The following is an 18,480-nucleotide window of genomic DNA, read 5'->3' as shown; positions in this document are numbered from 1 at the left end:
CTGTGCTCAGTACACAACCCGGTGAGGCTGGCTCTCAGGTCCAGAGCTGGGTGGGACTCTAAAAGAAGTTTCTATCAAGACAGTTAACAAAATGGTCAAAAAATAAGCTATTCTGTTAATTATCGTTAGATTGGAAAAAATAATAGCACTTTGAGCAAGTGTGTTGGTAGTGCTTTAAGGTGCTCGTCAAGTATCAAACTAGTTTACTTGCTCAAAATCAGGGGACAAAAGCCCTGCTGAGCCCCAAAGCTCCCATGCGAGGTGCACAAAGCCCTCCGGCCTCACCCAGTGCCGAGATTCCTGTGCCATCCCCAACAAATGCAACCCAGGACTCTCCTGCCATCACCTCCATTCGGCATCCTGAGAACCCCCGGTCAGACTGAGGGTGCGGGACTGCCTGGCTGAGGAGTATGAACCTCAGCTGCTCCAGTGGGGTCACAGCCCATGCTAGCGGCAGGCAACGAGCTGGGCCACAAGCCAAAGGGAATGGGGACCACCCTCCTCCCTGGATGTTGCCAGGGTGGCCAGGCCAGGCAGGCCCCCTCCTCCCACCACCACCCCCAGACCCCATTTGCCTTCTCCCTCTGGCACCCATCAAAAGAGCTCAGCACTGGGCACAGTCAGAAAGGCATGGTGCCAGGAGCTGGGCCATGCAGAAGTAAGAAGGTGACAGGAGGATAGAGCAGAACTGTTTTTATTGGAGGTGTCAAGAGCAGGAACAACAACAAACCTACAGGCTCCCCTCCTCAAGTGCCATCCTCCCCCTCCCACCACTAGCGGGGCAGTCAGCATCACGTGTGCGTGCTACAAGACAACGGCAAGGCTTACACTTTGCTTCAGCCAAAAGCCATACAAAGTCCCCAGCATCCCGGGCAGTGCTGCCACCACCCCCTCCTTGGTGACTGTGAGCTCATCTTGGCCCTGCCAGAAGCAGGGCAGGACATTCACTTTCCCCTCGAAGGAGGGGCGAGCTTTGCGTGAGAGGAGGTTTTGGTTAAGGGAAGGACAGGAGCACAGCTCCACCGAAGTGCCAGGGGACGTGACCTGGGCTGGAACTCCCAGTGGGACATCTCAGAGGACCCTGGGAGAGAGCAAGCCTTGCAGCCTGAGCAGAGCTGCAGCAGCCACAGGCAAAAAACGGCAGTGCTAAACCCTGAAGGGCTTCGCCGCCCCCTCTCTTCAACACAAACCGAACCGAAAGGAAGAGGGGTCAGAAGACAAACCAGGAGGGGAGATGAAGCAGGTCTGGAACAGCGTTTGGCTCTGGCTCACTTCCCAGCCCGCCGCTCCTCCTGGCGCTTGGTGAGGATGTATTTGAAGAACTCGTACACAGACCAGGCGATTGCTGTTGAGGGCATCTGATAAATGACTCTTGCCTGGACCCCTCTGAAGTAGGCGGTCACGCCGCCCACTTGGTACACCGTCCTGAAGGCATTGGCCATGCCTGTGATGTGTCCGCTGATGTTGGAGCTCAAGGCCAGGGACTCCTGGGTGTTGAGCAGCGTTTTGCAAACGTCCAAAGGCGTAGTGGCAGCGGCAGCGACAGCCCCCGCACAGGCTCCGGAGACCACGTGGGAGCCTGGGTTGTACTGTCTGTGGGGGTTGAGCTGCTCTTGCAAGAACTCGTAGGTCATGAAGTGAATGGCTTGGAAGGGGATGTTCATGGTGAGCTGGGTGGTGTAGCTGCGGTAGAAAGCTCCGGCCCCTTCGTTGCGCCACACAGCCCGCACACAGTCCGTCACACGCTGGTAAGGCGAGTTGTACATCTGCATCCTCTGTTTGACCACTTGGGACAGCAGCAGCGGCAGCAGCAGCCAGGACCCAGGCGCAGAGGGGAAGACGAGAGAGAAAGGGTAAGTATGAAGCCAGGCTTCCTCCAAGTGCCCGGAATTTGGTCACGCTGGCTTAAGAGCTCATGATGGACAACTCAGACCAGCAGTGCCCTGCGTGTCCCCAGGCAGGACTGCAGTCATTTAGATCAGCTGAGGCATCACCATCACACAGACATCACCCCCAACAAACTGCACAGCTGCCGCGGCCCTCGGAAACATCCCAATACCCGGGTGCTTATACTTCAGATCAACCCTTGCTCCCGAGTGACCAATGTCTCCCCATCCACTGCCGCAGAGCTACCTCGGCATCCGTTCCCTTATTTTCCAACAGCTCTCGATCTGGACAAGCCTGTCCCTCCCCAGCCGCCCCTGCTGCAGCCCAGAATAACCACAGCACATCACAGAGCCCACCAGCCAGGGATCATTAGCAGCCACTGCTGAAAGGCAGCCACTCTGGGGCAAGAATCAAATGCCAAACCTCCCCCAACGCATCCAAGAGCAGGACAGGGGAGCCCAGATCGCAGCCTGCTGCTGTCCTGCCTACCCTTATTTCAATATGACCACAAGGAGCTAAAAATGATGCAACTACCAACTACTACAGTTGTGATAAGAAGACGAGCTCCAGGGAAGGAATGACAATGGTCTGGCCACACAGCTGCCAGCTCCTCAGGGTCCCAGCCAGGCAGCGGGCAGGCAAGAGCCTTGCTGGGCCCAGATCAGCTGGAGCCTGCACAGTCACGAACCGTCCGGTTTTAAGAGGAAAAAAATACACTCACGATTGGTCTTTCCTTGTTATTCCTCCTTCTCCCACCACTTTCACAGACTTTTAATTACGAACTCCCTCTGCCTTTTTCACACATACCAGGCTCAACAAACTCAGTATCTTCCAGACATTTCACAAGATCGCCCTTCTCCTGACTTCTCTAGCATGCCTTTTGCACACCATTCTTTTTTCTTCCTGAACACAGGCCCAGAACCATAACACACCTTCCCGAGATCCCACCACAGCAATGCCCATTTCCACACGCTTGGAATGACTTCAACAGTACAGATCGCACCTCTCTTGCCTTCTCTCCTGCTCCAGGTAACTGTCACCAGCCAAACCCCTGGGCGAAAGACCGGTACCCTCCTGGCTCCTCCTCAGCTGGGGTTTGCTGCGCTCCCCAGAATTCATCTCTTCTACCTACCCCCTCTGTAATGGGCCACCATCGGGCTCCCTAACCAGAGCCACAGCCACTGGCCCCCAAAATGATCCTTGCAGTCAGGCAAGCAATGAGGCGAGTACCCTCTGTGAAGAAGAGGGGACCTGAGTGGCGCGGGCAGCCCCCGATCCTCCCCTCCCTGGCGGGCCAGGACCATCGTTACCTTCAGCAGGGTTCATGGCTGCATCGTGGAGCAACGTTGCTACACACCCGGCTGCACCTGCAAAACAAGAACTGCCACATGTGAGGGGGGGAGGCGAGGGACCCCGGGGCTCCACTTGCAGCCCCGAGTCCCCTGCCGAGGCACAGGAGGAGGCCCCTGGAAGAGGGTGAGATCCAAAGGCAGCCTCCATCTCTCCTCCAAGAAGCGGGCTGGTCCTCAGCGGTTCCCACCCAGAGAGAGCTCAAGAAAGAGAGGGAGAGGATTGCGACAGGCTGTCAAGTCCCACAGGCTAAGCGGGACTCACTCAGGCCCAGCCCCTGAAGGCCAGGCTGACGCCACCACCTGCCAGGGGCCCAGAGGACAGCGAGCGTCCCTGTGCCCCACGGATAAGGGGAAAATGACGGCACTCGGCCACGTGGCTGCCAAGGCCGCGACATGCCCCGCTCTCCCCTTGGCCCCACGCTTTCCCCACCACGGCGGCTCCTCGAGTTGACTAACGGGCACCACAGCAAGACGGGCTCCGACATCACACCGGTGCTCCCGGGGCGAGTTCCGGCACCACCGACCTGTGGAGCCGCGGCCGGTCCCAGCTTGTCTGCGGGCGGCTCCCGTCCGCCGGCATCCTTCCGAGCTGGGGCCACTAACCTGCTTCAAGCCAGATACCTGGGAGCGGCTCCGGCAGGCGCAGGACCAGCGCTTCCCCCTGCCCGGCACCGTGCCGGCGCGACACCGTACGGCTGGCCCGCGGCTGGAGAGAGCACAGGCCTTTAGGACATCCGCGGCCCCCCGGCCCCGCAGCGGCGGCTAAGGCCCTGCGGCCGAGCGGGATGGGGCCAGACCTCCCTACCGCCAAAGCTCGGCCTCTCCCCACCCCGCTCCCGCCCCAGCGTGGCGGGACGGGTGGCCCCCCGGTAGCCCCCGGCCCCCGTAGCCCCCCAGGGCGGGAGGGGGTGTTGGTGGGCGTCGGGAGCAGTACCGTTGGCCACATGGCTATTGCCCCCCGCGTGGATAACGTCGCTCAGCGTCTTTTTTAACTTTTCGTAGCAGGCGAAGTAGAGGGCGTGGGCCGGGCCGGCGCCGGTGGCGGTGATGTTCATGCCCCGCATGGGCCGCCAGACCCCCTCGGTGCGGGCGATGCGCCACAGGGCCTCCAGCACGTTCCGGTACCGGGCGGCGGGCTCCGGCCGCAGGCTCTGCATCCGCGTCTGCAACACAAGGCCCGGGCGGGCGGCACGTCACGTCACGTCACGACACGGCTCGTCACCCCCCGCGGGCCCGGGCCCGGGCTCGGGCCCGGGCCGACCCCCGCCTCCCTCCCCTGGGGGGCCCCGGTTTGCCGCTCCCCACCCCGCCGCGCCCCCGCCCCCGCCCCGCTGCCGGTGCCGGCACCTTGACGCAGTCGACGGGGTACATCACGCAGTGCTCCATGACGCCCGCCACGGCGCCCGCCAGCATGTGCGTGGAGACGGCGGCGCCCTGCGGCAGCGCTTCGTAATCGGGGGCGGGCGGGGAGCGCGGCTCGGGACCCCGCGCCGCCTCGGGCCCCCCCGGGCCGGCACCGGGACCCGGCCCCGCCTCCGCCTCCGCGCCTCCCCGCCGCGCCCGGCCCGCGCTGCCGCTGCCGCCGCCGCCGCCGCCGCCCATCAGCAGCAGCAGGACGCGGCCCGACTCCGCGCCGCCCCGCGCGCCGGGGCCCGGGCCCGCGCCCGCCCCCGCGCCCGCCCCCAGCTCCATGGCGCCGCCGCCGCCGCCACCGCCGCCGCCGCCGCCGCCGCCGCCGCCCCGGCCCCGCGCCGCGCCGCCCCGCCTCCCGGCTCCCGCCCCGCCCCGCCGCGTCCGTTCATTGGCCACCGTCGCACGTCGCCCGCCCCCGCCGCGCGCCCACTGGCTCGGCCCGCCGCCCGCCACCCCCGCGCGCCGCGCTCATTGGCCGCCGCCGCCGCGACTCGGACGCCGCCACTGGCCGGCCGCTCCCTCCGGCGCGCTCGGGCGCGCTGTCCGTTGGCCGCCGGGACTCCCCGCCCCGCCGGCCCGCGCAGCCCATTGGGTGCCTCAACTTCGCGCCCCGCCCCGCCGCGCAAGCCCATTGGGCGGCGAGCCCGCGACCTTTGGCCCGCCCGCCGTTCCTCTGCGCGGGTGGGGAGGGGGGGAGCATGGAGCCGCCATTGGCCGCCTCGCCCGCCATTCCGGCTCGCGGCGCGTGCTGTTTATTTTGGGCGCCTCGGATTGGCTGGGCGCTGGCGGCAGGGAGGCTGCGATAGGCCGCGCGGGAGGAAGTCTCTGCGTGACGCCTCCCGGCGAAGGTCGGACGCGGGAGCAAGGGCGAAGCCAGGCGCGGCCCTCGGCCGCCTGGGGGCGCCGTCCCGCCCCGGTCCGATTGGTCGCCGGGCCGCGCGGGCGGGGCTCCGCTGCCGCGGTGGGCGGGGCGGTGGGCGGAGCGCCGCCGGCGGGGCTCGGCGGTGGGGGCCCCTATTGGCCGCGCCGGGGGCGCTGGTGACGTGGCCGCCGGTGCCGGGTGCCGGCAGCGGGGCGATGCGCGGGCGGGCGGCGGCGGGCGCACATGGCCAGGTGAGCGGGGCCGGGCCGGGCCGGGGGGGCCGGGGCCGGGGCCGGGCCGGGCCCGGTGCTGAGCGGTGGCCTCTGCCCGCAGGATCGGCGTTTCCTGCCCGTCGTGGCGCTCGGCGGGACCCTGCCCCTGCCCGGGGCCGTGCCCGTGCCCGGGGCCGCGGCAGCGCCCGGTGATGCTGGGGCTGGCCCTCGCCGTGGGGCTGCTGCTGCTGCTGGCGGCCGCCGGCCCCCGCCGCTGGGCCGCGCCGCCCCGCGCCGCCCGACGCGACGAGAGGTGAGCGGGGACCGGGGCTGCCGGGGGGACCGGGGCTCGCCGTCGCCCGCCGGTGCTGAGGCGCCCCGTCGTCCCTCACCCGGCCCCAGGTACCTGGCGCGGGCAGAGGAGCTGACGGCTACCGACACCGAGGACTCGACCCTCAATTACGGGGTGGTCGTGGACTGCGGGAGCAGCGGGTCCCGGGTCTTCGTCTACTTCTGGCCCCCGCACAACGGGAACCCCCACGACCTGCTGGACATCAAGCAGATGAGGGACCGGAGCAGCCGCCCCGTCGTCAAGAAAATTAAACCGGGTCGGTGCCAGCCCTTTCCGCTCCCGGCCCCGAGGCCCCCCGCGCAGGGGACGGGGACGGCCGCTGCCGGCGCGGCAGGCCCGGCCGGTTCACAGCCTCCCTTCCCCGGGCAGGCATCTCCGTGGCGGCGGCGGCGGCCCCGGAGCAAGCTACGCCCTACCTGCGTCCTCTGCTTCGCTTCGCGGCAGCCCACGTCCCAGCTCAGAAGCACAAGGAAACTCCGCTTTACATCCTGTGCACGGCAGGCATGCGGCTGCTGCCCGAGAGGTGAGTTCGTCGGCCCTCGTTGGGGCGAGCCAGGGACCCGCTGGGATCCCTCAGCCACGAGAAGCGGGGAGACGGCTGCCTCGTCTTGAGCCTCATGGGAGAATTGGGAATCCTGGGGGTGGGGATTGAGAAAGGAAAGGGTGCGTTGTTGGGGCGAAGGGCGAGGGCTGCAGGAGGAGGGTTTGCGCGCACTGGGAGGGAGCCGAGAGGAGACGCTTTTTACTGAAGTCTCAAGCAAATAGATCTCGTTGCTTGTCTCCAAAGTGCACTGGGTGCAGCAGCAGGGCTCCCGGGGCCGGACGTGGGGCGTATTGCAGCGGGATTCCCACTCCTTCCTGCGGTCTCGCAGAGGAGCATCACTGGCGAAGGTCCCTTAGCATCTGTCCCTCTCCCATGTCCTTGCAGGCAGCAAGCTGCAATCCTGGAGGACTTGGTGAGAAATGTGCCCCTGGAGTTTGATTTCCTCTTCTCCAAATCACATGCAGAAGTGATCTCAGGGAAACAGGAAGGTAGGAGCTTCTGTGAAGCACTGCTTGGTTCCCTTTAGCTTGTTGTCGTAATGACCCTCTCCGTCTTGTGCAGGTGTCTATGCTTGGATTGGCATCAACTTTGTCCTGGGCCGGTTTGATCACGAGGACGGTGAGTCTGGCTGCTTGTAGAGCAGCTGGGAGGGTCTGAGCAGAGCCCAGCTGGAGCTTGCCCCGGCGCTGGAGCCAAGAGCAAGCTGTGGAGCAGGCAGCGTCTGCCCCTTGGACCAGGCAATGCCTGACAGCAGCCATGAGCTTGAAACTCTCCAGAACCTGGGACCTGGAGGGGCACCTGCCCTGGTCACAGGAACAAGTCCCTGTGTGAGGGGGGCACCTGCAGCGTTTTGGGAGAAGAACCAGGGAGAGAGGGTTTGTAGTAGTGTTCCTGTAGTGGCTTCCAGTGGTGGATGCTTTGGGGGAACCTACAAAGCTGGGGGGTGGCCAGCCCCGTGTGCCAGGACCCGCTGCCCTGCAAGTGATCCTTGGGGGCTGCTTGCAGGGGTGGAGGAGCCCCATGAAGCTGCTGGGGGGGGTGAGAGTGGAAAGGAGGAGATGCCCCCCAGGCCTTGCCCCTTGCTGATGCGCTGCTGTGGGTTGCAGAGGAGGATGCAGTGGTCACCGTAGCGCTGGGGGACCAGGGAGAGTCCCTGGTTCGGAAACGAACAGTTGGGATCCTAGACATGGGAGGCGCCTCCCTGCAGATCGCCTACGAAGTGCCCGACTCCGGAGCTTTCTCCTCCCCGCAGCAGGTGCGTATCTGGCTGGCTGGCCAGCCCCGAGAACAGCCCCTGCCTTCCCTGGGTCATTGCTGATCACGGACCTCTCTGCACCCCCAGGAGGAGGCTGCTAAGAGCTTGCTAGCAGAATTCAACCTGGGCTGCGATGTGCAGCACACTGGCCACGTGTACCGCGTCTACGTCAACACCTTCCTGGGCTTTGGGGGCAATTTTGCCCGGCAGCGCTACGAGGAGCTTGTGCTGAACCAGACCTATGTGCACAACCGGTATTGCTGCCTTGCCTAGCGGTGTCCCTGCTAGGGCATTGCAAAATGGGGTGCTGCTTCCTTCACGCCACCCTCTCCCCATTGGATTTGCCCCAGGAGCCACCCGTGGTGATAACAGCTCCCACAGCCACGCTGGCAGCAGCAGGTGCCCGGGCTGGCACAGGGTGCACGAGTGCTGCCCTTTTCTGAGCCTGGCAGGCGTTATCAGCGCTGCAGCTCCCTGCCTTCCTCCTCCCCTTGCAGCAGGCTGCAGGGAGGCCCCTCTGGTGGCTTTTGGCTTTTCCTGCTCTGACTTTCCCTCCTTCTCCAGCACTGATTCACTCAGCACATCTTTCCATCGCATCCCCACCTCGAGCTCTCTGTCTCCTGTCTCCCCTTCCCAGAGCGCTACGTGAAGCTGTCACCAGAGGCGGAGAGGCTTGGTGCCCAGGTACTCCTGTGCCGGGAGCAGACCCTGCCTCTAGATCCCCAGGGGCTGCGCAGGGGTGCAGATCCATGCAAGCTGGTCAGGGTGGGCTGTGCCTTGTTGCACCCCGCAGGCGCTCGGGGCACGTGCCTGCGGGTCAGCGTGAGAGATCTGGCAAGTTTGGCCTCAGCAGGAGGTGCCAGGGCGGGTGCCAGTGCTGCAGGGTACAAGAGAGCACAGCATGGTCTGGTGCAGGGGGTATTTGGATGTGGGACAGCATTAGACTAAGCTTTTTGGGGCTGGTACAAGACCCGTCCCCCCATGCAATTGCCTTTCCTTCCTGGCCTGTTTTCCAGCCTGCATGGCCAGCAGACAGGGCTGAGCCCCAAGACGCCCTTCCTGGACCCCTGCCTGCCTGTGGGGCTGGAGGACACAGTGATGAGGGGCGGCCAAACCCTGTTTGTGCGGGGGCGAGGGGACTGGCCGGCCTGTGCAGAGCTGCTGCAGCCCCTCCTGGCTGGGCCCAACAGCAGCCAGGCCTCCCTGGTGAGGGCATACAAAGCACCCATCGACTTTGGCAACAGTGAGTTTTACGGCTTCTCCGAGTTCTTCTACTGCACTGAGGACGTGCTGCGTCTGGGGGGCCGCTACAGTGCCCCCACCTTCACCTCTGCTGCCCAGGTGGGTGCTGCCGCAGTCCAGGGGCTGGGGAGCCGCCATTCCTGGGGCTGGGAGTAGGGGCTGTTTCTCTGTTCTGAGCCCCGACTTCTCTGTCCCTCAGGAGTACTGCAGCCAGCGATGGGAGGTGCTGACCCAGCGCTTCCGCGGTGGCCTCTACTCGGCACACGCTGACCAGCACCGGCTGAAGTAAGTGGCTTTACTGGGCATGTGCCAGGGCTGGACCTCCTGGGGGGCTTTGGCTGGGGTGAGGGACCGTGGTGCAGGTGGCAGCATCTGGCTGAGGCTCTCGCGTGCTGTGCCTGCAGGTATCAGTGCTTCAAATCAGCCTGGATGTACCAAGTCCTTCACCAGGGCTTCCGCTTCCCCCTGGACTACCCCAGCCTGCGCACGGCCCAGCTGGTGTACGACCGGGAGGTGCAGTGGACGCTGGGAGCCATCCTCTACAAGACGCGGTTTCTGCCACTCAGGTACCATTGGCTCGCTGACGGCATCGCTCGGTGAAGGGTGGTTGGGGGGGAGCAGGAGTTGCTGCACTGGGCGAGGGCTGTGCCACCCCAGCAAGGGGAGCGGCAGCACAGACCGTGGTAGTACCCCGTGGCATCTCACAGCCAGTCCTGACTCTCCGCAGGGATCTCCGGCAGGAGAGCATCCGGCAAGCACACGCCTCCTGGCTGCGCCTCTCCTTCGTCTACAACCACTATCTCTTCTTCGCCTGCATCCTGGTCGTAGCGCTGGCCATAGTCCTCTACCTCCTGCGGCTGCGCCGCATCCACCGCCGGCAGCTGCGTGCGGCCCAGCTCACCCTGCTTTGGCTGGACAAGGTGGTGGTGCCACCGAGCCAGGGAAACGGGCCATGACACTGGTGGTACCCACCGTGCAGTTGCACCAGCAGAACCAGGGCTGGCTGACAGCCTGGGCTCTGAGGGCTTGGACTCTTTCTTAAAGACCATCTCAACTCTGCACTCTATCATCACCACATCAGAACCAGAGCCTGTGGGCTGAGGCAGCTACGGACACCAGAACTTTCCTCGCTGCCTCACCCCAGTTCTAATCTTTGCATTCCTTGGCCTCCGGCCTTTGCCTCACTACGTGGTATAGAGCAAAGTCCTCTAGTGCCAGCGGGCTTGAAGCTGCAGCCCTGGCAGCTCCCTTAGATAAGCAGGACACTACCACTGAGGTGGCCAGCCCAGGGCCAGGGCCTGAAGTACTGGGTCACCCCATGACTCAGCCACCAGTTTGCAGAGCAGGCTGGTGATGTGCTGTAGCTCATCCCCCGGGGTGGCCTTTCTGCAGTCCCTTACTAGCCCACGGGCTAGAGAATAGCAGTCACCAGCGAAGTTACTGCAGGAACCAGGTAAGCTGTGAGTTCCACTGAGCTGCTTTGCCCAGCCTGGTCCCTCTTGGAGTATTCCTTAAGAGGTGCCCTGCTCTTTGCCAAGTCTTCCCTTCCCAGGACAGTCCTGTGGTCCTAGCCAATGCCCCAGGCTCAGCACTGAGGGCTCAGGGCTTGGTTCCTAGGCACCACTAAAGTCGGCTGCCCTTTCCTTTCATACATTCCCTCCTGGGCACGTCTGCCCCGTGGTGTCCCACACGTTAATTGGGCACTAGTGCCGGGACCCGTGGTTATCTCCCCTGTGAGCGCAGGCTGGGCCTGCCCACAGGGGAACCATCTCACTCCAGCCCAGCTCACTGCCCCAGGGCAGGTCTGGGCTGTGCACACAGGAACAAGCCTTCCTCCCCTGGGGCTGGAGCCCCCAATGAAGCGTCACTTTTTACTTGAACTCCTCTGTTCCCATTCCTGTAGCAATAAACAAACCCCGTGAGCCATCCAGCACTGGTCTTGTTTTCTAGTGAGCACCACCCCAGCAGCAACAGCTCCTGGATAGCAGTGTGACTGGGGGCCAGCGCTCGTCTGCACAGCATTGCTTCGTGCCACTGCAGTGGGACGACAAAGCTGCTTTCTTGCCAGATTTTCTCTGCCCTTCCAGCAGGACAGCTGAGCTCACCTCCCAAGGTGGTAGCAGCAAGGGAAGCTCTGATCCAAACTGAACTGTTGTGATCCTTGGAGACAGCATCCTTTGCTGCCCTTCTCTCCTCCCAAGAGAAAAAGCCTGCCCACTCAGAGCCCCTGGAAGGTGTTGCTCCATGTTTTTTACCTTATTCCCCACCCCAGCCTGAGCAAGGGGCCACTAAACTTCTCCAGCTGCTGCACAGCCACAGGGATGGCCCCAGCACAGCTGCCTACCACCAGAGAGGCTGGGCAGGTACCCAAGTCTCCCTCTAGCACATACTGTTACGTACCTGTGACCCTCATCACACAGGACAAGTGCACAGGTGGCATCAAGGATAAATCTTTCCACGCACAAGCATGCTGCCAAGCTCCTGCTCAACAGCTGAGGAGCCCAGCCTTGTTCTCATGGTGCAAGAACAGGGTTAGGGGGAAGGGAAAAAGTCTGAATAAAGCCAAGACTGCTCCCCAGCCTCAAAGCAGCAAGTGACTCTGCCTCCAGCATCACTTACTAGAAAAAGGATTTATTTTCACCACACAAATTTAACAAACACAGTCAGGTAAATAAATACAGATAAATTATGTGATAAATAAGGGGAAACAAAAAACACAACACCCTACTCGGTTCTTCTTGGAACCTGGACACAGGTTGGGTGGGTGGTGGTACCCAGATGCTACTGCAGCACCCTCACTGCTGAGGTGGGAGGAGATGCAGCACCCCTTTAATCCCCTCCAGCAGGCTGCCAAGCAGCAGAATCCTCTGTCCTGCACCCCAGCACCTCCCTCATCACACCCCAGGGGGTCTGTGTGTTCCTCCAGGGTCAGCCCTCCCTTCTCACACCCACAGCCAGCATCTGTCTTAGCAGGCACCACCCCCACCACAGGGGACTGACCATACAGCAGAAGATGCTACGGGCTCCTGCCTTCTCATGCACAGGTGCGGCCGGTGCCCGAAATGACCAGGAATATGGTAACTAGTTGGGCAGCTTGGGCTGGAAGCAGGGGTTTCACTTGGTGGGGCTATGGCTGAGTGCACTGGAGGGAGCAGGGCAAGCACGGCAGGGACAGGAGCTGCTGGCACTACACACAGATCTCTCTCAGGATGGTGCTTAGTGTCAGTGACTACAGCACTAGGCCAGCTGAGGGGATCTCTCCCTGGTAGTGTGGTTGCTCCCAGGGCCACGTGTACCAGGCCCTCGTCCCAGGCGGGGGTGCTGCCTGCCATGCTCAGGGGCCCAGCCATCACTGGTCCAGGTTGCAATGCTCAGGGTGCACTGGGGCAGCGGGTCCAGCCTCCGTCCCAGCACGTCTGGGGGCTGCCTGGTACGGGAGAGTAGAGGCTGGAACAGCAGCAAGAGCTGGGGCAGGGAGAAAGGAGGAGAAGTTAGCACCAAACTGCACCCACAAGGTAGCCCCCACAAACCTAGATAACCACAGGCTCAGAGGGAAGGGCTGTTTGCTCAGGCTCAGTGCAGAGCAAGCAGCCCCACGCCGAGACCAGCTCACCACAGCCACAATGCACAGAAGCCAAAGCAACTCCCACCCAGCAAGGACCACACTGCAGCTCCCTCTCCGACCAGCCACAGGCAGGCAAGCGGGGACACCTCTGCCACCCCAGCCCTCTGCCCACTCACGGTGATAATTTTGGGGGGGGGGTGTCTGTTCAGGTGCCGGCTCCTGAGGACTGCTCACTCCCAGAGGAAGCGCACGTACCAGATGGTCTCGTTCTTCAGCTGCGGCCCAAACAGGGGGTTGGCCTGGGCCAGGATGGCGATGAGCCAGCTGCAAAGGGACCCAACCTGCCGTCAGCCCCGGCAGCACAGGGGCAGGGACCAGGATCCCGGGATGCTGCTGCCTCAAGGGGCTGGCAGAGGGACTGCTGCCCCGGGGGGTGAAGTGCCCGGGAGGGAGGGAGGGAGGCAGGCTGCAGCCCGGGGGCTGTCCCATTCATCCACGGGCAGGAGGCTGGGCAGCAGCCACTGGGCCCGGTGAAGCCCCACGGAAGATGGGGGAGTTGGGGGGGGGGGGGGGGGGCTGTACGGGAGGCCGGTTCGCGGTACTCACAAGAGGTAGCAGCACACGGCCGTGGTGACCAGCATCGTGATGATCACCCTGCGGAGACACCGGCGTGAGGCCGGTGAGGCCCGGTCACGAACCGCCCCCCCCGTCCCCGGTATCCCCTCGGGGCCCCCACTCACCCGCGGTTCGGCCCCTTGGGCACGAACCAAGGGGCGGCGATGCCCACGAGGCCCCAGAAGGCGGAGAAGAGGACGAGCGGCAGCGCGAAGCTGTGCGCCGTCATGGCCGCTCCGCTCCGACAGACCGACGGCCGCCGCACCGGATGCCGCTCTGCCCACTGCCGCGCGCGACGGCCAATCCGCGGGCGGAGCGCACCGCGCTGGCGCGACCGCCGCCTCCCATTGGCAGAAACGCCGGGCCGCCGCCAGGGGGCGCCAAAGGGAGCCCGCCCTCCCCTCCCCGCCGCGGCGGCGCTGCTCGGCGCCCCCCCCCCCCCCCCCCGCCCCGCCCGCTGCCGCCGGGACTCCCCGCATCCCTCACCTCGCTCCGGAAAGGAGGCACCCAGCTAGACACCAGCCGCTCCGTAAAAACTCCTTTATGTTACAAAGTTCACACCGACACCCGCCGCCTCCTCCCCGCGCAGAGCCTGGCTGGGCCCACATTCCCCCCGTATGCCGCGGTTGGCGGGAGGGGGGGGGGGGGGGGGGGGGCGGATCTCTGCAGCCTCCGGGCCCAGCGCCGCAGCTCCCCCGGGAGGGCTCTGCCTCCGTCAGGTTACTTAGGGACCCGTCGGAGCTCGCTCATGAGCCAGAGCGCCATGCTGAGCAGAGCCAGGGAGCCCGACTGGTGGGTGGCGGCCAGCGGCGTGGGGACGTACAGCAGGAGGGTGCTGATGCCCAGGCCCACCTGCCGAGAAGGGAAAAGGAAGGAGTTAGAGCAGCTGTGGATGCAGCGTTGATACACATCCCCAGCACAGAGCACGATGTAGAAAGGCCCACGGCCACAGCCAGACATCCCACCCTCAAATTCAGACAGTGCACGCAGTATGGCGAGGCCCTGGGCCTAGGCAGGTCCACCTCTTTAGCTCCAGGCTGTCGGGGCCAGCACAGATCCAAGCTGGAGACAGCTCTGTCTTGTGAACATGCTACAAAGGACTAGAGGGAGGAAAAAAAAACATAGAAGGGAGGGGGGAGAAGATGACAGTACCTGCATGCAAGCCACAGCCAGTAAGGAAGTCACTGCCATCCTGGTCCTGCGAGGAAGTGGGATCTTCCGCGAGAAGAGGTACAGTGCTGTGACAGCTGTGACTGAGGCAATTCCCTACAGAAGGGATGAGAAACAAGCACCCTTCAAGAAAAGTTCAGAGGAAACGGGAAGAGCAGCCTTTGGCTGGGCCTTCCATGCAGTAAAAGAAATTTCATGAACAATATTTAACTGTGGAAAAGTGTTAGTAGCCATAACCAAATCCTGGAGCTCCCATGCCTGCCAGGTTAACAACCCTGAAATTTAACTAAAGTTATAGAGTTCCATTTCTCTCCAAATTAATGCTTTATTTTCCAACAGCATTTCCTCAAGTCATTAGGGACTATCTGTGTCCTCATCCCATCTGTCACCTTGACAGCTAAAGGTGGAAGCTGTCATCTGGAAAACTGATCTCATTTTCACCACTCACTTGTAGTTCACCAGCATAATCTCGCTGTGCAGGTCACCTCAGGTGATTCCTCTTCTAAGTCACTTAATCTTTCTTTTTAGTCTTAGGGATGGCTTAGTCCACAGCAGTGCTGGCAGTGGCATTTAATATCTGGATTGCTCTAACTAGCTGCGATATTTTCACAGGGCGCTACTGGTGTAAAGCAAGTTCAGAAATGCTGGAGGAAGCATTAAATATCGGAATTTCCAAGTTTTATTTCACATAGCTTTCCCAGACATTTCAATAGCGAAGGCTACCCTGGTCTGCAGCTTATGTTATGGAAAAGGAGACACAAAGAAACAAAGTCTGTAACTTGTGCAGGAGGAAGATGTCCTTAAGGAAGGAGACCACACTGAAAATAAACGAGAGTGCTAACTTCCTCTTTCTGCAGAAGCAAATTGGTAACACGCTCTTAGGACCTCCGGACACCCTGGATATCACTCAAGCTGACAGAACCACGGCCCAAAGAGGACAGCTTGGCTGCAGGAGGCAACTGAGAAGCAGCACAGACATAGCAGGAAGACAGCACTTACCAAGATCCTGTGATCAAACTGTACAGTTGTAGGATTCTCAAAGATATTTCTCAGCACAGGGGAGAAGGCAAGGAGATCATCTGGGATCCAGCGATCACCCATTTTGGGGAAGGAATTGTACACAAGGCCAGCATCCAGCCCTGCCACAAAGGCACCTGCAATTCCAGAGCAGAAAATGAGACTACCAGAGTAGGCAAAGGTGGTGCTCCAGGTTGCAAAGCTCCGACTTGAAGAGCTCAGCTTGATCCTGAATTTCTTTTAGAAACATATACAGAGAGCACAAAGCAACAGGCAGGCTGGAAGGTGCATCTCCACCTGCTCAGGAAAGACCCCTAAGGGAGGTTCTTGACTGTAAGCTCCCTGACAGCAATAAAGTTTTTTCCAGAGAACATGATGGTGTTGCTCACAGTCACCGCCAGACCAGAAATAAAAACAGGGCAGAGAGGAATGAGCTGCAGATGGGACAGCAGAAATTAACATTCTTACCTGAAAGAGCGGTAAGAAAAATGAGAGCTGTAGTGCCATGAGCATATTGTCTCAAACGAAGGAGCTGATGGGTTTCAGGTAACTGTAAAATTTTAAAAAAACAAAACCAAAAAGAAAATAATCAAGGCAAAGCATTTCCAGTGCTGTTTGCAGCAGGTAAGAAAAGCCTTCGCTGCATATATAGGCCAAGGTGTTGGCCTGTATTTTACAGGAGGAATCTAGAGACCACCACAGAGCAGTGTCACACTTCAGTGGTTCCTCAAAACCACAACTAATTGAGTCCAACCCTGTGCAGAAACTGGAGTGGCCACTGGACAGTTACTGGCACAAACCATTTAGCCCGGCCAGGCACACCCGTGCCTGAGCCTGCACGAACTCTGAGACTAATCACTTTTGAGCGGAACAGCACGAGTCAAAGGAAGCGTCCCATAACCAAGAAGTTTACAGACAGGGTATTTTGCAATGCGGTATTAGATCGGAGTCAGGAACAGAGACTAAAACGGAAGCACCATTATACCCTTTCCTCACCCTTCACATCACATCCCCAACCCTCTGAATTGACATTGCCCTGCACTTTTGACTCCTGACACGCCACTCTGTACCTTGTGTCGCGGAAGCAGCAAGGACAGCCCCGTCCACAGGCTAGCAGAGTACAGAACCAGCGCGGAGCCAAGATGTGCTGCAAGACGGTACTGACTGACCCGAGGAATGTCGTAAGAGTCTGGCTTCTCTTCCAGCCCGCTCTTCACCATGTACCATCCCAGCAGCCCCTGACAAAACAGAGAGGGGTTAAAGCCAGACAGGGCAGCAGCAACTGCTAAGAGCAGACAAACATTAGGGGCAAAGCAACTTGTTTCCTTCAGCTTCAACCAGCTACCAGCACTGCCACCCCCCAAGCTTTCATGAATCCCACTGCCTCAACTACGCTCAATCAGAAGATATTTGCAGGAGATGCTGCTGCTAATCCCTGCGGCTAGAGTTCGCTCACCTGGAAGCAGACCAGCCCGCAGAGCGCAAGAACACAGCCCTTCATGGGGCGGCTGAGCCAGCCCTTTTGCCAGAAGTAGGCGGCGGGCAGAATGTAGGCCAAACCCACAACACGGCCCCACATACGGTGCGAATACTCCATGTACCAGATGAACTTGAACTCTGTCAGCGTCATGTCATGATTCAGGCTGTTAAAGACAGTAAAACAAATGACATTTTCATGTGATACAGCAGTCCTATGCCGTAATTTGCAGGACAAGGGATCACATTCCTCAGAGAACAAAAGTCAAAGCAAAGGAGCCATCATCAGACAGGCTTTGTGTGCCCTCCTAGTGATGTTAGGAAACACTGCCCTTCTTACAAGAGTTCCTCGAGTGGCTCAGTGGCTCAGTCGCAGGAGGGGTGCTCCCACCCACCCTCCTTCCTCTTTTGCACACTCACATTTTGAACTCTGGGAACTGCTGGTACTTCTGGAACTCAGCTTCCCACTCCTGCTGCGTTCTTGGGGGTTTCATCTCTTTCACCAGGTGCCAGTCAACCATAGAAAGGCCCGATTCTGTCAGCCTGGGAGCAGAACAGACACAAGCAGGCACAATTCACTCGCTGACAGCATGCAAACCTACCGAACCGAAGCGAGAGCTGTTGGCTGCACCAGACAACCCTTAAACTCACAGTTAGAAACAGGATGGAGATCAGGGAGTCTGTGAGTGATCAAACAGACCCAAAATTACCAAAACCATGTAAGGGATGGTTACCCCTGGCCGGCACCAGTGCACCGCGGACAGTCTCTCTGGTACTTCCAGCCATGCCCCACGGCGTCCCCTCACAGCCAGGGGCGAAAGACACGAGAGGAGCTCTCACAGGCGCACTCGGGGCGGCTCCCAGGCGTGGGAGGCAGCTGCGGGCCGCAGGGACGGCTCGAACCGGTCACCGGCGGCGGAGACGGCCGCCTCCACGCGGCCCCAAGGCTGAGCCCCTTCCTTCCACGGCCCCGGCCGCCGGGCGCGAACCGGTGCCAGCGGGGCGGAGAGTGCGGCGCTCACCTGGTGACGCCGCCGAGCACCACGGCACCGGCCACGGCGCCGCTGCAGGCCAGGAGCCACCGCCCCACGGCGGGGGGGGGTCGCGGCGGGGGGTGCCGCCTGCTGCAGGAGCCGCCGCGGAGGCGGAGAGGCGAGGCCCGGTGCCGGTGCCAGCCCCCCCCGCCCCTCGGCGCCGGCGCCGCCGCCCCGCGCGGGCAGCAGGAGCCGGACGCCGCCCCGCGCCGCACGCAGCATCCCGAGTGACCCCGGAAGTGGCGCGCGCCGCCGGAAGAGGGGCGAGCACTTCCGGACACACCTGGGCGTCACCATGACAATCCCCGGCACGTGACCGAGAGACAGCAGCGACCCCCGCGCGCCGCCAGCGCAGGTGAGGGCGCGTGCGAGGCGGGGGCGGGGCCCGGGCGGGGGCGGGGCCGCGACCGACGCCAGGGGGCGGGACTTAGCGCCGCAGCGCGCGAGCGAGGCGCGCCGGCCGGCCGGCCCCCCCCCTCCTCCG

General features: G+C 61.9%; 4 protein-coding genes across 4 annotated transcripts in view; 1 reads left to right on the top strand and 3 right to left on the bottom strand.

Moving 5' to 3' along the window:
• Window positions 1–678: 678 nt before the first annotated feature.
• SLC25A28 (solute carrier family 25 member 28) lies at window positions 679–4,946 on the bottom strand. The gene is made up of 4 exons (XM_049810871.1): window positions 4,587–4,946; window positions 4,174–4,402; window positions 3,198–3,254; window positions 679–1,786 (listed from the first exon to the last, which is right to left on the bottom strand). The coding sequence occupies exons 1-4, from the start codon at window positions 4,929–4,931 to the stop codon at window positions 1,269–1,271; spliced, it is 1,149 nt and encodes a 382-aa protein (XP_049666828.1). The 5' UTR covers window positions 4,932–4,946; the 3' UTR covers window positions 679–1,268.
• Window positions 4,947–5,658: 712 nt separating this feature from the next.
• ENTPD7 (ectonucleoside triphosphate diphosphohydrolase 7) lies at window positions 5,659–11,049 on the top strand. Its single transcript, XM_049811275.1, has 12 exons — window positions 5,659–5,765; window positions 5,848–6,039; window positions 6,129–6,334; window positions 6,448–6,601; window positions 7,007–7,110; window positions 7,184–7,240; window positions 7,729–7,877; window positions 7,965–8,131; window positions 8,894–9,218; window positions 9,319–9,404; window positions 9,524–9,685; window positions 9,847–11,049. The coding sequence occupies exons 1-12, from the start codon at window positions 5,758–5,760 to the stop codon at window positions 10,073–10,075; spliced, it is 1,839 nt and encodes a 612-aa protein (XP_049667232.1). The 5' UTR covers window positions 5,659–5,757; the 3' UTR covers window positions 10,076–11,049.
• A 651-nt stretch (window positions 11,050–11,700) lies between these two features.
• ATP6V0E2 (ATPase H+ transporting V0 subunit e2) overlaps window positions 11,701–18,480 on the bottom strand; it is an 87,703-nt gene continuing 80,923 nt past the window's right edge. Inside the window, exons 2-5 of the mRNA XM_049811282.1 lie at window positions 13,425–13,543; window positions 13,291–13,338; window positions 12,861–13,008; window positions 11,701–12,584 (exon numbers count right to left, since the gene is read on the bottom strand). Coding sequence (XP_049667239.1) covers window positions 12,915–13,008; window positions 13,291–13,338; window positions 13,425–13,528 — 246 coding nt within the window. The 5' untranslated portion in view covers window positions 13,529–13,543 and the 3' untranslated portion in view covers window positions 11,701–12,584; window positions 12,861–12,914. The remainder of the gene's footprint in view (window positions 12,585–12,860; window positions 13,009–13,290; window positions 13,339–13,424; window positions 13,544–18,480) is intronic.
• On the bottom strand, window positions 13,791–18,247 carry LOC126043221 (cytochrome c oxidase assembly protein COX15 homolog). Its single transcript, XM_049811278.1, is given in 9 exon segments — window positions 13,791–14,151; window positions 14,452–14,565; window positions 15,469–15,623; window positions 15,955–16,036; window positions 16,557–16,724; window positions 16,943–17,129; window positions 17,383–17,505; window positions 17,985–18,064; window positions 18,066–18,247. Coding segments are annotated over 9 exon segments (1,194 nt in total). The 5' UTR covers window positions 18,219–18,247; the 3' UTR covers window positions 13,791–14,019.

This window comes from Accipiter gentilis, chromosome 9, assembly GCF_929443795.1.
Source record: "Accipiter gentilis chromosome 9, bAccGen1.1, whole genome shotgun sequence".
Classification (NCBI taxonomy): domain Eukaryota; kingdom Metazoa; phylum Chordata; class Aves; order Accipitriformes; family Accipitridae; genus Astur; species Astur gentilis.
This window is presented reverse-complemented; position numbering and strand designations above follow the sequence as displayed.

Excerpts from the sequence above, each read along its gene's own strand:
- ENTPD7 (XM_049811275.1), top strand. Across the intron at positions 6,335-6,447 it reads CGTCAAGAAAATTAAACCGG|GCATCTCCGTGGCGGCGGCG; the intron begins GTCGGTGCCAGC and ends TTCCCCGGGCAG. Across the intron at positions 6,602-7,006 it reads ATGCGGCTGCTGCCCGAGAG|GCAGCAAGCTGCAATCCTGG; the intron begins GTGAGTTCGTCG and ends ATGTCCTTGCAG.
- SLC25A28 (XM_049810871.1), bottom strand. The coding sequence starts at position 4,931 with ATGGAGCTGGGGGCGGGCGCGGGGGCGGGCGCGGGCCCGGGCCCCGGC. Across the intron at positions 3,255-4,173 it reads CAATAGCCATGTGGCCAACG|GTGCAGCCGGGTGTGTAGCA; the intron begins GTACTGCTCCCG and ends CTTGTTTTGCAG. Across the intron at positions 1,787-3,197 it reads AGCCATGAACCCTGCTGAAG|TGGTCAAACAGAGGATGCAG; the intron begins GTAACGATGGTC and ends TGCTGTCCCAAG.